The sequence below is a fragment of the Alexandromys fortis genome, unplaced genomic scaffold (genome assembly GCF_014885135.2).
Source record: "Alexandromys fortis isolate MF-2015 unplaced genomic scaffold, M_Fortis_MF-2015_v1.1 scaffold_69, whole genome shotgun sequence".
Taxonomy (NCBI): Eukaryota; Metazoa; Chordata; class Mammalia; order Rodentia; family Cricetidae; genus Alexandromys; species Alexandromys fortis.
Genome location: NW_026067951.1, coordinates 764,294 through 780,769, shown reverse-complemented (window position 1 = coordinate 780,769; position 16,476 = coordinate 764,294). Strand labels below are relative to the sequence as shown.

At 39.2% G+C, this 16,476-nt stretch overlaps 1 protein-coding gene across 3 annotated transcripts in view; it reads right to left on the bottom strand.

Moving 5' to 3' along the window:
• Nmt2 (N-myristoyltransferase 2) overlaps positions 1-16,476 on the bottom strand; it is a 44,265-nt gene that overhangs the window by 13,453 nt on the left and 14,336 nt on the right. Inside the window, exons 2-9 of one of the 3 annotated variants that reach the window (XM_050150538.1) lie at positions 12,852-12,987; positions 12,382-12,424; positions 10,884-10,933; positions 7,975-8,119; positions 3,010-3,128; positions 2,813-2,904; positions 2,591-2,707; positions 592-762 (exon numbers count right to left, since the gene is read on the bottom strand). In XM_050150538.1, coding sequence (XP_050006495.1) covers positions 592-762; positions 2,591-2,707; positions 2,813-2,904; positions 3,010-3,128; positions 7,975-8,119; positions 10,884-10,933; positions 12,382-12,424; positions 12,852-12,987 — 873 coding nt within the window. Of the gene's footprint in view, positions 1-591; positions 763-2,590; positions 2,708-2,812; positions 2,905-3,009; positions 3,129-7,974; positions 8,120-10,883; positions 10,934-12,381; positions 12,481-12,851; positions 12,988-16,476 lie in introns of all 3 variants that reach the window. The other 2 variants (XM_050150537.1, XM_050150539.1) reach the window with 2 other exon arrangements.

The window sequence follows — 16,476 nt, the reverse complement described above, 5'->3', positions numbered from 1 at the left end:
TACATTATCTGTACTGAAATATACCTATGATGCCAATTTTTCTGTTTATTTACTAATGTAATAATTTAGTAAGCTATAGTGATTTTACAGTTTTGTACTATATTCAAGTTTCATCCTACCTGAATCAAGAGAATTTGTGGAGGGAAATTGTTTTTTGATGTCTTAAAAGCAGGTTAGACTAGTAACAGTCTGACTGCACTCCCTCTGGAGTAATCTCTGCGAGCCTGGTTAGCCAACAAGAACCCGCAGACTTCTGACTGACAACACGTCACATTTAGCAGTGTGACACTGGATGGGCATTTCTAGACTGCGACACCACAGGTTTGCCCATGCACAGACATCAGACGGAGCAGACATGGAAATGTGAATCCAGCATCATTAGTGGGTAAATTTTACACTTAATAACCGAGAGTGCTACAAGATATACTGAATACTGGAGTCAATGGCTTGAGTTTTGTCTCTACATCAGCTACCAACAAACTACTATCCCCAGCAAGCCCAATCCCTGTGGATTAAATCAGAGGAGAACATAGTTACGACCCATCCCATCTGGCAAAGGGGAAACTTCTGATGTTTGTGTGGTGCTATTACCTGCATGTGGCAACAGGTTTAGGAAGAACCACTCCGGCAGTATAAACAGCCTGGAAGATCCCTTCTAGGTTCACTCTTCTAGTTATCTCTCGAATTAACACTGGAGCTACCCGTTTGGATCTCAGCTTCTTATGGACACAGAGAAAGTTGATCTCTACCATCCTCTTCACGCTGACAAACAGACGGAACAATTAGAGCACACTTTAAAAAGCAGGGCAACATTTTTATAAAGTTCAAAAAAAAAGACCATGAAAAGCATCCCGAAAAATAATGCACTGTGCAGGGATTTCACAAAATCAGACTAGATACCATTTTCTATACCCATTGTCAAAATGGTCAACTCTAGGTCAGGGAGATCTAGATTACAATGATCAATCAAATTCTAATTGACCTCAATTAGAATTTAAAACTTTGGTCTATTTTTATAATTTTAGACGTTAGATCAGATAGGTCGCAAGAAGTGTTCCTATATGTTTTTTCCTGCAACATATATAATTATGGCAAACAAATATAGCAAATAAAAACCCCAACACAGCAATAACAACAACAAAACCAACTAAATAATATCCCACCACTCCCATCCACTCTAAAGTAGAAATGGCAAGGTATTGTTCAAACATGACAGATTCCCCAAGATCCCTGGAGAAGGGCCTTCATCAGACCAGAGCTGACACTATTCCAAGCCGCCATAATCCTCCCAGAGCTTCAAAGTTCAGTTCTGACGTGAGGTATGTGTGTATTTTAAGTGTTCTTGAGAGCACATGCTTTTATCAGTTCAGCTAGGCAGCTCACTATGGTAAACAGACATATTAGCTATTAGACCTCTGATTTTCATATCTGCGTATCTGACTTAGGACTGGCAATCCAGAGCAAATATATAATACATTTATCCTTTGGACAGAGTTTATAATCGCCTTTAAAATTGCTAATTTTTTCTGAAATACCTGTTGATGGCTTTGTTTATTCTATGAACATAATTATATACATAAATAAAGCTGTGTGCATGTATGAGATTGAGAGGCAAAGAGTAAAATAAAAATAAGGAGGGAGAGCCGGGCGGTGGTGGCGCACGCCTTTAATCCCAGCACTCCGGAGGCGGAGGCAGAGGCAGGCGGATCTAGGTCAGCCTGGTCTACAAGAGCTAGTTCCAGGACAGGAACCAAAAGCTACCGAGAAACCCTGTCTTGAAAATCAAAATAAATAAATAAATAAATAAATAAATAAATAAATAAGGAGGGAGAGAGGATCAATGGGAAAGTGGAGTGAGGTATAGTTGGACAGATGGAGGGATAGAAAGACAGCACTGTTCTCTCACCTCTTGTCCAAGTTTTCCTTTAACTAAAAAAGAAAAACCTAAATAAATCTAACTATTAGACTTTTTAAGTTTACAGTATCAGTGTACAAAGAGCTCCTAAACAGCTCTCCCAAGCAATCTTGCTATCAACAGCCAAGTTTAGTAATCATTGACTTACTTATTTTGGCACCAGAGACCCAAAGCCACACACATGCCAGGCAGACACTCTACAATTGAGCTACATTTCTTGTCCTTTGGTTCTTTTGATTTAGAATTTTACCACATGGCACAAGCCGGCAACACTAAAGGTAAACATCTACTGTCTTTCTCAATGGTGCTCCACAATTTATTTATTTTTGAGGCAGGACTGGCACTATACCTGGGGCTTACAGATTCAAATAACTTGACCAATCAAGAAGCTCTTGGCACCCTCCATTTCCCTGTCTCTGCTACCCTAATTCCAAGATTACAGGTATATATTATAGCAGTTGGCTTTTATTATTTTTTTATTTTATTTTTATTTTATTATTTTTTATTTTAATATGGGTGGTGGGGATGGGATCCAAGTTCAGGTCCTCATGCTTGCATAGCAAGCGCTTTTTACCGAGCTCCATCACCCTGGTTCTGTACTGTGTAACTTTTAAAAGCCTATTTTAATTACAATTTGGAATGCACATACACACATGCACAGGCTTTAACACGTACCTGTCATAAATTCGAATGTTTGCTGGGATGGCACTTATGAAACCTACTAGCTTTTTATTTGAAGACACTCGGACCCCACAGTGCCATTGCAGAAGCCAGCCTGGGGGACGCAGAGCCCTGAGGTAGAGAAAAGAAACACCAGTCAGGATCCAATAACAAAAGAACAAAACAAAACCTCCTCAGTCAACAATCAATCAATGGCCCATGACCAGCCAGGCATACCACAAGAGAAACTCAGGCGAATAGTCGAAGCGGAACATATTGTCATCGTCTTCCACGTAATTCTCGTTCAGCAAAGTGTACAACTCCTTCAGCTAAAAGACAGAAAAAGTGTACTGTCTAAGGTGCTCAGAGCACCATGTTAGTAAATGTACCTTAGAACAATGACAGTGAATGTAGCTGTTGAATTAAAGTCTTACCACTTCAGCATTACTCAAATCTAAAGTGTCCCACATAAAACCCTGTGGCAAAGAATACGGTTCCTGGCGGATATTGTCCTTGTCTGGTTCAATTGCACCATGAGATGTTATGACTTCATCTGGGAAAAAAAAAAAAAAAGAAAAAGAAAGGATATCATATTACGTAATAGTCTGACAATCCCACAAATAGCAACAGAAGTTAAAGGACACTTTCAGATTTTGGACATTTGAGCTCAAAAGAATCCAAATGGTAAGAGCAGCTATATTAGTGCATGCTTTATTTTATAACAATAGTATTAATATTATTAATAATCATACGTAGTAATAACTAACACATTGTTGATTCCTTTGGACTGTTATTTCACCAGTTAAGCAAAAGAGAAACTGAATGTCACATAGTGACATTATAAAATGATTTCTCAGCCTCAGCCCTAGGTTGCACTACACTACAACCACAACCATAAGCGATACAAGCATGATACAACAGCTTTAGAAATGGTCTCTCTTTTTTATTTCACGTCCACAAATTGAAGGTGTGGAGGCCTTCCAGCAGCAAAACCTAACACAAATTTCTAAACTGATTACTTCTCCCTACCTGTCTTAGTTAGCGTTCCTACTGCTGTGAAGAAACACCATGACCACATCAACTCTTACAAAGAAAACATTTAATTGGGGTGGCTTGTTTACAGTTCAGAGGTTCAGTCCATTGTCATCATGGTGGAACATGATGGCACACAGGTAGACATGGTGCTGCAGAAGTAGCTGAGATTCCTACATCTTATAGGCAACAGGATGTGGTCTGAGACACTGGGCAGTACCTTGAGCACATGAGACCTCAAAGCCCACCTTCACAGTGACATACTTCCTTCAACAAGACCACACCTACTCCAACAAGACCCTACACTTCCTAATAATGCCACTCCCTATGAGATTATGGGGGCCAATTACAATTAGACTACCACACTACCTTTACTATCTCTACTTCCTGAATGCTAGGATTACAGGCATGTAACCACATCTGGTTGATACGGTGCTGAGAATAAAACCCAAGGCTTTGTTTGTAGTAGGAAAGCACGCTACAATTATATTCAGCCCAGCCCTTAACTTCTCTTTTCCAATTCTTTCCCTGAATTAAGTGTGTAATTTAGAATAAAATGTAGACGCTTCTCTGTGGCTCTAGCCTGCCTGGCATCTCTGCATACCTCCATAGTCCTGTTCCCAGTATGATAGCCTCTGACCTTAAGAATTTGTCTTAAGTTCAGGGCATTCCTTTTTGCTGAGGCCTTGTCCTTTGGTCATTAAGATGTTGGTCCCTGGGAATGTCTCAGTTCACAAGTCATTTTCTCACAGTATCTTTCAACAATTAAAGCTTTTTTCCTATGAAAGATATAGAAGCTCTCTGTTCTGCTTGATCACCTTATACAACTCCTTTCTACCTCTGTCCCACTTTCCATGACCATTTCTTGACCTGTGACCCTGGCAATTACTTACTATCTGCGGAGTATGGATCCGGTACATCTAGTTATAGAATCCTTCTACAAGAAGTGCACGACTTGCACCAGGTCCTCAGACTTTCTCCTGGGAACCCTTGTGGCTCAATTCCTGGTCACTCATATATAGTATCCCCATGAAGCCTATATAACGCTTACAAGATGCAGGCACCTTGGAACAGCTGGGTGTGTTTAGCCTGGACTGTGTCACACCCCAGACAGAACTAGAGAGGCAGTTTCTATGTATTCTGTCAGGGCTCCTTTTCTGCACCAACATGACTCCCTCAGCAGACATGGTCTCTGACTGAACTGAGGTATACTAGGAGCTCTAGCATTCTGAGAACCCTGTAAAAATTTAGGGCAAGAGCTGGGGGCAGGGAGAGGAAAGGAGGATGAGCCCCAGGCAATTCTTCCCAAAAGGAACCCTGAGATTAGGTGACTTCTCTGGAGGGCAAGAAAACAGCTTAGTGAACCACATTCACCACAGTCAATAAATCTAGATCCTTCAACTAATACTTATTTAATTAGGTGTCATTAAAGACTTTGTAAATTTATTCTAAAGAATATTCCTCCATTACCAGACACATTTCTAGAAGCTGAAAGAAAAAAGGTAGACCCACTCCCATCCTTCCCAGTGTAAGAGATGAGTCCAGGGCCTCATATCCTAGGCAAGTGCTCTAGCACTGAGGCATACTCCCAATTTTCAGTCTTATTCCTTTCTTGACTACTTAGATGCTGTCCTTCTCTAGCTGTTGGTATGGATATGTGTGGGAAAGGATTGGAAAAACATAACTGATACTTCCAATGCTCAGGAAAACATTACTCGAGTTATAACATCAAAATGGATTATCTGTATATAACTGGGATGTTTAGAGTTTTAGGTGCAAGTGACCCTTTATATACTGATTGGAACCTAAATAATCAACATGTTAGTAGGTACAATTCTAAGTCAAAGTAGGACATAATGCTGTCATGTAATTTGAATGCTTTCATATTATTAATAATCTCACCTTTGTAAAATAGGAAAGAAAAAAAGGGGAAACTGAATGGGATAATAGGAATAATAATAGTGAGTAATAGCATGCATACTTGTGAGCTATTTATGGACAATTTACATTGGTATAGATTCTTTTTTTTAAATATTTATTTATTTATTATGTATACAATATTCTGTCTGTGTGTATGTCTGCAGGCCAGAAGAGGGCACCAGACCTCATTACAGATGGTTGTGAGCCACCATGTGGTTGCCAGGAATTGAACTCAGGACCTTTGGAAGAGCAGGCAATGCTCTTAACCACTGAGTCATCTCTCCAGCCCATAGATTCTTACATATTGATATAAGTTCAAATTATATGTGTTGTATTGAATATGCTCCTATTTCTGTTTATAATATTTGTACACCTATGCAAAGTTATTTTGTCAGATTGTATGCATGCATGTTTCTACCTCTCTAAGAAATTTTGTATACTGATACATTTTAGGATATATTTATCATATTGCACTATACATTTCTACCTCTGATGAAGATACTCGTACACTGTTTACATTTTGAAGTCACTGTTCTCATTGTTGCACAGTGGTTTAAAGATTGTTTAATATTCATAGAAGTCTTAGTATTTAAGCTATATAGGTATTAAGCAGTATAGGTCTATAGTCATCCATATATAGTTAGACTAATCAGGTTCTTTAGATACATAGAGATTGTATTCCACATTGACAGGTAATTTTCAACTACTTCAAATAATTGTAGACTATGGCATTTAAATAATTTAGGGTTCTGTTGACATGAGACACAATTGCTCCTGGCAGCACTGATCTATGCCCAAGAAAAAGTTGAGCACTGAAGGCACTCCACTTGGAGCTTGTTTTCTTCTTTCCAAAACTGGCCTTTGGGTAAGGGACTGCCCATGCCTCGACCACTGACAAAATACACATTGTCTGGAGTAGACAAACAGGGTAAAAAGACTGTCAAACCTTGCCAAGATAGGGTAAGATAGTTTTAAAAAATATTCCCTGCCTCTAAAAATGGTCTGTCAATTACTCTAGGTCTTAGCCAACGTTGGTTGCTCCAACACTGCAAATGAGACTTTGGGTGACTCATCAGGTAGCCAGTTGTCTCTGTCACCTACTGTACATTTTGAAAGCTGTCTGATTGTACTTCCTGCCTACTCAAGTAATATTATCTCCCTTCTCCCTTCGAAGGGGTTAAAGATTAGATGTTATTTTCCTCTTATGATTTAGCTAAGCCATTTCTAATACAAGACTTAGACTCCTTAGGATAGAATGATTATTAAAACATTTAGCATACGTTCCTTGCTTAATAGTTTATGCTGGTTATAATTCTAATTTTTATACATGATATCTGTTCTTATTGTATACAATTCTGTATTCGGTTTGAAGCTCTTATTTAGACAAAAGGGGTGATGAGGAACCTCCTTCAGCCAATGGCCTTTGAGAGGCTGGACCAGGTTGAAGCGTGGCTTTGGGGTGCCAAAAGGTCACAATCCCACCCACTCACCCCTAGCTTCCTGTGCTCCACACCTTGATTTTGGACACCTGTTCCTGTTCTGTAAGCTTTCCCTTTTAATAAAGAAAAACCTTAGAATACTCTATTTGGAGTTAGTTTGGGATAATGTGACTCGGGTTCCCCCTATTCTACATGTTCAGCACCACACAATTATCCACTTAGTGAGATATTATAGAGAAGTTTTTTTTTTTTAATCTGAGTCCTTTAGAATTCCTGAGGTGTAAGAAATGCTGAAAAACAAAGTGGTGGGAGACAGAGGGGATTGCTAGAGTGATGGCTCAGAGGTTCAGAGCATTTGCTGCTCTTGCAGAGGACCCAAAGTTTGGTTCTCAGCACCCACACAATACCTCACAACTAACTATCTTTAACTACACTTTCAGGTGATCCATTGCCTTCTTCTGGCTTCCATGGACACCAAGCATACAAATGGCTCTTATGTATGTATGCAAGCAAAACAGTCGTATGCATCCAATAAAAAATTTTAAAAGATCTTCAAAATACAATACCTAGGAAAAAACAACTTCATGAAGATCAGAGGCAAAGAACAGGAATGAGAGAAAAAAAACCAACTCTCTTTCTGTATAATATATGTAGGTTATATATTATATAAACTATATATTAGTTATATTGTAGAATGTAGCATATTTTATATATTATATATAGTATATTTTAGTATACAGTGTATTATATATTTTATTGTAAACATACATATAGGAAAGCCTAATAGAAAATTATGATATATACATATTTCAAATATGGGACAGTTGGATAACATAACAGAAACAGCAATTAGGCTACAATCAGTGTTATTGAAAACAAATGTCCCTACTAGTGTATCTATACTTCAAGAAGACAGATACTATCTTTTGTGTTAATTTTGAGTGTATGACACAAGACTGCGTCCAGGTCTCTTCACGCTGGATTGTGGAAACACGCTTATGAGCTTACTCAATTTGGGTACTGGCTGTGTGTCCCAGAACTGGTATCTGCGCTTTGTGGCCTCATCAATGTTCCTGGCTGGGCCTTGGCATGCAGACAGCAGCTCCATTGCTCTCTGGATGTCCTGTAGCTTCTGAATAGGGATGGTAGGATTCTAGGAGAGCAGAGACACAGACACATGATATGAGGAAGCTGCCACCACTTTGGAACACAGGGCAACTGTGTGTATTGGCCTCAGAGGCTGCAACTCCTAAACACTGTCCCACCTCCTGGAAGCCTGCTGAAGGCTCTCTGTGAATATACCGAGATGAAACACCTGCACTGTTGCAGATGACCACTGTGATGGAGTTTCAATGGGGACTCTGGTGGTTTGGGAATGCTAAGTACACAGAAGCACCCTTTGCTTCAGATTCCCGCCCATCTGTGCCGGTCCCACTGTTCCTTTGGGAAAAGAAGGCAAAAAGTGACATGCAGGCATGCATTACTGTCACACAGCAGCCAGGCAGCCAGGAGCCTCGGTTGTGCTGTTAGCGATAATGCTCTGCAGCAGCAATGGTGGAGGGGCAGAGGAAACAACTTCTAGAATAGAAACTAGACAGACAAGAGATGATTAGAAGGGAAAGAGGGAAAAAAAAGAAAAGAGAACCTTAGGGCTATGCTGGGAAGGAAATGGTTAAGAAGAAACCACTAACCCTGCTACTACTCTCTCCTGGACCACACCCAGCCTTTCTCACACTAGAGGAGCCCTGAGACAGAAGGCAGAAAAAAAGCTGCTCTGCAAACCATAATCCTTGGCAACCACTGCTTGTTCACTCAACAGAAGTATGGAAAACTAGCCTCATTTTTAAGTAAAACATATTCTTATCTATAAAGTGGGCAGTATTTTAATTCCAAAATTCCTTTCTCAAAGTCCATATTCCAGGTTTTCTCTTGCAGATTCCCATCTACTTAATTCTTCAAATGTAATAATAATACACAGAAACTGAGATTACATTCAAAATGAGACACAGGACCTGGGACTGGATATAAAATCAGTGGCTTTTTCCCCCAATATGTAAAACAACTGAATTTAAGGATTTTGATACCACTCAAATAATACTTTCCATTGTGATTTAGAAATGGATGGAAGAAATTTCAGAGCCATTAGATTTTGCTGTGTATCAGTACACTGAACATGAAGCACAGGGACAATGGACTCTCCAACAACTTTGGACTTCTGCTCAATTTTGAGTCTGAAATCTGTGCTCTGAACAAGCCCTTTATAACTTGAAAAGCTTCTCTAATTGAAGTACAAAACAGGCTGTCCTGTGGCTGCCTTATTTACTGGGTTTCTTTAGGTTCTTGACATTACCTAGTAGATAAAGCTATGAAGTCTAACTGGAGCAGGCCAACAGCTTACTGCCTCCACTCAGCTCCCATGAGCACAGCTCTACTGCCACTGAGTCTAGAAGCTGTTTTAAAGATAGGGCCATACCTTAACGACACATACAAATTATAGCAAATACTTTCCTGTTCTAATCATTGCATTCCTTTTCTCTCTCCTCTTCCTCCCTTCTATCCCTTTTGGAAGTGGTACTAAGAATTGAACCCAGAGCCACATACATGTTAGACAAAAAAGGCTCTACCACTATCTATCTCAGCTTTTTGATAAATTAGAGATAGGGTTTACTAAGTTGGCCATGCTGACCTTGAATATGAGATCTTCCCACATCAACCTCTCAAATAGAAACTGTTACAGGCACGAACCACAACACATGGCTCTGCATTTTTTTTTCAGCCACGTTGTCAATTTTTCTTAGAATAAATACCCAAATGTAATTATTCTCTTATAACAACAAAAGTATGTATCTAGCTATTCTTAGTTGATGTATGTAAGTTGTTTTAATTCCAGTTTTCTTTTGGCCTGCTGATTTCATACATAACTTCATGTGAAGTGCTTAGTTTTAATTCAATCATTTTTTGCATTAACAAAACAACCACCTTTGGTCTGTTTTATTTTCTAACACTTTTTTTTCTTTTTTTTTTGGTTTTTCGAGACAGGGTTTCTCTGTAGCTTTGGTGCCCATCCCGGAACTAGCTCTTGTAGACCAGGCTGGCCTCGAACTCCCAGAGATCCGCCTGCCTCTGCCTCCCGAGTGCTGGGATTAAAGGCGTGTGCCACCACCGCCTGGCTATTTTCTAACACTTTTAAGTAACTGATTTCTAAGATAAGAAAATTAATAACCACTTGAACTTCCAACATAATCTACTAAGAGACCTACAACAGGAACCGAGCTTACAACACAGTTCAACTAATGCTTGAATACATTTAACCTGACTTGAAAATGCAAAGTAGAATCTAGGCTTAAAAAATCTGTCTACAGAGCCTGTACTGAGTTGTTATAGTAAATTTCTTTTCTGATAGTTGGGTTAAATCTTCCAAGACACAGCAAAAAGGAAATTATTTTGAAGTAATCATGAAGCAACATCTTGGTTCTGTAGGAGCCAATGATATTCCAGCTCAGGGAGTCCCTAGAGTAGTTTATATGTGCTATCTACGCAGTGTCACCAGGCTGACTTGTGCTACAAATAATGGCCATTTGTGACACATTTCCCCCAATGTTCACTATTTAAGTGCTTTCTAAAATTGGTACAAATAAATATACAATTTTTAAACTTATGTCAAAGTAAGGAAATTCACAGTTAATTTTTTTTAAAAGACTGTGATTATTTGAAATGCTGGGGATTAAATGCAAAAACCTGCACATCATGTTTGGCAAATGCTCAACCACTGGGCCACACCCTCGGCCTTAGGATTAATCTTTTCTTCTTTTTTGAAACAAGGTCTCCCTATGTAGCTCAGGCTGGCCTGAAACTCACAATCCTCCTGCCTAGGCCTCCTGGGTGCTGGGATTACAGGCGGGCGCCACCACGCTCACCTTATGATACATTCTTAAATCTATCCATTCACCTTCCATAGTATCACCACCTGGGGAGAAAGGCGAGAATGTGCATTAGCCCCCAATTAACTGCCCACTATTATGTTCTTACCTAAGAGGCAGAAATTCATACTTCTTTCCATATCTGCTTCCTAAAGAATACTAAATATCAGCTACATTCTTTGCCCATTATTTTCCAAAATGAATACCTTAGGAGAAATCTGTCCAAGTCTTCTGCCACTAGAATGTCTGTAAAAAAGGGTTGGGGTTGTGGCTCAGGCAGTAAAGTGCCTGCCTGGCATGCACAAGGCCCTGGGTTCAATCCCCAGCACCACATATAGAAATCTGTTAAGAATTCAGACAAGTATTTTAATTTTAATCCTTAAGTGTAAATCAGATAATTCTCTAAATATATCTACTGTCATAGTATGGCATTATCTATACCTGCTATAAATTTACAGGAGTGGGGTGGAAGAAACTTCAGCTTTTAAGAAAAATGTAATAAACAAAATCCCACATTAAAACAGTTTCATTAAACATTAGCTCCTAATGTTTAAAAAACAAACTCTCTACCATATATATATTAGCAGTAATTCCTCTCACTCAGTTGGCTGCAGTTTCTTATCAGTACCCAGAGTGAGTGCTTAGAATCCCTGAGGGTAAAGCCAATGGCGTGGTAGAAGCAAAGAGCTGCCCACAACTGCAGGTAAGTGATGCGTTTATCTGCTGAAGCAACACCAAGAAATGGGAAAATATTTGCAAGCTGATGGTGGAAGTTCTGTCCAGTGGAACATTGATCACCTGAGGTCAAGAGGAAAGCTAAGGCAAAAGATTCAACTTTGTTCTTTCCCTCAGAGTCACTCAGGGCAAGAGACTCCTAGTTCTTTCATATAAAGCAGGTAGCAACAACAAAAGTGTCTAAAGACTGATTTATGTGACATAATATAAACTTCATATAAAAACTGATATCCACACAATTTACAGGTGCTGTTTGCCATGTGCACTGTACTTTAGAAAACAAAGCTATCTTCATTAAAAAAGATGTCACTTTAACTTCATGACAGCTCTACAGACTGGGGGAAATGGGCTTTCCAGGATAAGGAAACAGATTTAAAGATAAGCAATACGATGTGAGGAATGGAGTCAAGGCCATGTGCCAGATCTTGGCGCGCTACTGGCCCAGAAAGATTGACTTGAAGCTACAACCATTTGTCATATCTATTCAGTTCGTTTGGCTCTGGTTTCCTGTACCACCAGGGCCGTGTTCTCCTGTGTGACAGGAAGTAGGGAGGTAATTGCCAACTGCATCACCAGACCTATGGACAGCACAACTAGCTCTTCAGCAGGCTATCTGCCAACATGGGACCCAGATGAACAAGTTTGGTCTAAAATAGGGGTGTCCTAAGGGAGAACATGAGGAGGTGTTTCCCACCCTTAGCAATGGCATGAGGGATGGCCACTGCAGACCAGGCTGATTCAAAGTCAACAGAAGACTTACCCATGGCTGCTCCCGCTGAAATCTGCTGCCAGATGGCGTTGTGCTATGCAGGTAATTAGACAGACACCCAGAAAAATTAAAATGTGAATATCTTCTGAACTAAAAGTAATCACAGATTAAGTGTAACTTCAAAACAAAACAAAACAAGAAAACAAAGCAAAAACAGAAAAAAAACAAAAAACAAAAACTCCTACCAGGCTCCCAGAGAGACATTCTTCTATGACTATGATTTACATACTACTACACAGAGAAGAGATGAGATGTCTGCACACATACAGAAGCCCAGTGTGTACCTCTTGGTTATGCAGGTATCACCATGAACTTCAGGGAAGCTATAAATACCCTCCAGTTACTACTGCCATTCAACACAGCCAAATGAATCACTAGCTACACATCTAGCCCAAAGGGCACCCAAACCCATTTCTTCTGTATTGGGAAACAACAGCTGTGGCAAGAAAACAGGCTCTCACTTTTGAAGACTGCTGAATTTTAATTTCCTGGGAGTCAGATGCAGAGTCAGACTTGGTACCCCCAGAATTCGGCTTCTCCTTTTTTCTCTTCTGTTTCTTCTTTTTCTTTTTTGCTCCCAAATCCCCTCCAGGGCTTCTGTAGGAAATGCAAGGAGAGTAAAACAAAGAAAGGAAAAAAATCATTATATAAAACTGAGTTCATAAAAGCCATTACTTAGAAAAACCTATGTGATCTTCACAGTGAAGGCCAACTATGTTAGGATGCATGGGATATGAGAGTGTCAGGTTGAAATGTCCACGATCAAACACTGGTTCTTGCTCTGTCATAGAGCTAGTGTTCAGATGCTTCCTAAACATAAAAACTGTAGATACAAACCACATTTATAACCGAAATCAAAGAACATTCACAATCACTCCAACTCTAACTAACCTACTTTTTACTTAGCCCTTAAGACATACATCTGGGGGTTAGTGATGGCTCAGAGGTTAAGAGCACTGGCTGCTCTTGCAGAGAAACTGGGTTTGGTTTCAAGCACCCACATTGTACTCACAACTGCCTGTAACTCAGTTCCAGAGAATCCAATGTTCTCTTTAGGCCAGTAAGGGCACCAGACATGCATATGGTGCACAAACTTATAAAACACTCATAGACATTAAAAATAAATCTTAGAAAAAGACCTACGTGTATAAAAATATTATAGATACCTCTTTGGGGTTGACACTATTCATCCTTTTCATATTTATTTGGCTTTGTACATACTAGATAAGCACTCTACTACTGAGCTATATTATATCCCTAGTACATCAAACTACTTACCTTAAAGCAATAGAAACTGTTTTTCCACATGTGAAAGTTTCTTGTAATTAAAAATTTTATGTTGATCAATAAAATCTTTAAGGTTTGTGGCAGTGAAATGACTCAGTAGGTAAAGAAAGATACCTGCTACTAAGCCTGACAACCTGCATTCAATCCCTGGGACTCACAGGGTGGAAAGAAAACTGATTTCCTTTCCTCCAGTTGTCCTGACCTCCACAGGCACACTATATCATGTGCAAGCATGCACACATACACACATACATACATACATACATACATACATACATACACACACACTGCCGCCGCCACCACCACTAAATAAAAACGTAATATATTTTCAAAAAAAATTCCTAAGTATCAAAATTATTATTGAATAAAATATTTTTGTTTAGAACCCTTCCCATTGCTGTATTCTGAAAAAGAAAGAATACCAAAGAGACACAAGATTAAAAATTTTCACTTACTATCTAACTCTACCATGAATTTCATAGAAGGTACAATAAAATTTAACATCAAAGATTATCATTACATTTTTTGCCTATGTGGGGAAAGTAATAGAATCAACTGGTTTTGCTCCACTGTTGTAAATCAATTTGTCCCTGGTTATTTTCTTTCCTGATTTCTACCTAATTAGAATATATACAGTCATCCTCCAAGATTCAAAGTCATTAATGTATACTCAAAGCCTTATGATCCTCTAAAAGACAGTAGTTTTCCAGTAGTATATCTGCTTACAAATGTCTTCTTTAATCATATTTTCATTTTCCTATCATTTTCTAACAAAAACAAAATCGGAAACGTAAAATTGTGAAACCTACTCTAGTCTCTTCTTTTCCTGGGAGTCTACACTAAGCTACATCTGCCCAGGAGCTGCATGGAGACTGGCCAGATTTTGCTGAAACATTCCTGTACAAAAAAGGCTGTTAGTGCAGAAGTATTTCAGCACATCTATCTTCCTACTTTTGGGTAGGCTTGTCCACAGGTAGAAATGCTAGTTCAAAGACCACGCTTTGAGTGTTGGTAAGTAATTAAGACTCTCCCCTAAATACTACACTGATTTCCATTTGCATCAGCAGGAAATAAGAGGGTATCACTGTCTTCCCCCTTCAGGAGTACTGTACTTGTATCATGTTTTCTCATTTGAAATAGTCTTATACACAGAGTTGGGAGAAATTCACCACAGACTTCATTTATTTAATCATTTAATCAAGACTTGGGCTAGACATTTTCCCTATTGATTATTTATGTCATTTCAAGAATTGGTTCTTTATGCTCCTTTCTATCAGCCATTTCCTAAAAATAATGTACAGGTTCCCTTTATGAAAGCATCCATCCATACCTATTTAGTACTCAGAATACACATTCTCATTTTTCTAATGTATATGTATATAGTATGCATACATGCACAAATACATGCACATGTGTCAACCCAAAGCTGACATTGGCTATCTTTCCTGATTGCTTTCCTCTTTGCTAAGTGAGGCAGGGTCTCTCATTGAACCAAAAGTTCACATATTTTAGACAGTCTTGGTAGCCTGCTAACTTAGGGGATTCCCCCAGTTTGCCTCTCAAGTGCTGGGATTACAGCTGGTGACCATGCCTGCCCGGTTTTTATGTAGGTTTTGGGGGATTCTCACAAGTACTTTATATATTGAGCCATCTCTCCAGCTGCACTTAATCTCATTTGAGCCTCACAAAACCCCAGACTGTTATCCTCTGGCTTCTGCTAGCTGTTTCAATCATAAATACTTTATTCAGTGTAACTGTTTAAAACTTTACGGTAAAATTATGAATAGGGCAGAGATTGTATTTTAAATTAGCCCACCACCGCTTCTTTTCTCCCAGCATGCATAGAGGATATTGGGTAACCAGGCAACCTACGTAAACAGTCAGGAGAAACTAATGGCTCCTGATCTGATTAGCATTCACCAGATGCTGCAGTTTCTATGTGCCTAAGTCTGGAGTTTATGTTTATTGCTCTAGGCAGTAGAAACAGAGGAGACCCAGACCTCTAAACTATCATACTAACAGGGTATGCTGTTATAAGCTGTTCTGATTGTGGGCATAGTGGGTCTGTGGTTCTAGATCTCTTCTGCTGTCCTTGAGAGTAAAACACAAGCAGTAAACTTCCTGAACAAAAGTCATCAGTAAACTGAGGTGAGGTGAAAGTGAGTGTAAGGAATTAAGAATTTTTTAATGAGGTAAAACCAGAGCAGCAGCTTGGGCAAGCAATAATTCTATGTCCTTGGATATCTGTGAATATCTTAAATGGAATGCTCTTGCCTGAACCCTAAACACTGAATAAATGACTGCTGATAGGGCTGGAAAGATGGCTCAGTGGTTAAGAGCTCTGCCTGCTCTTCCAGAGGTCCTGGGTTCGATTCCCAGCAACCACATGGTGGCTCACAACCATCTGTAATGAGATTTGGTGCCCTCTTCTGGCCTGCAGGGATGCATGCAGATAGAACACTGTATACATAATAAATAAATAAATATTTTAAAAAAATGACTGCCGATAAAGATAATTGCAGAAGGCAGATCTCTGCAATTACCTAGGAGAGAAGAACAAAGGCTTGGCAGAGGGAAACTGTATTCACACGTAGTAGGGGAATGTAATTAGTAAGCCCCCAAAACACAGGAAACAATTCTGAACTGTGGGAATTAATTCCCAAATATGTAACAGAAAGGGAATTATAGCTACAGTGAAAATCTACAGCAAAAAAAAAAACCAAAAAACAAAAAAAAACCAAAACATTACTTTATTCACAAAGCAGTAACATCAAAATTTCCTTGAATTACAGTTTAACC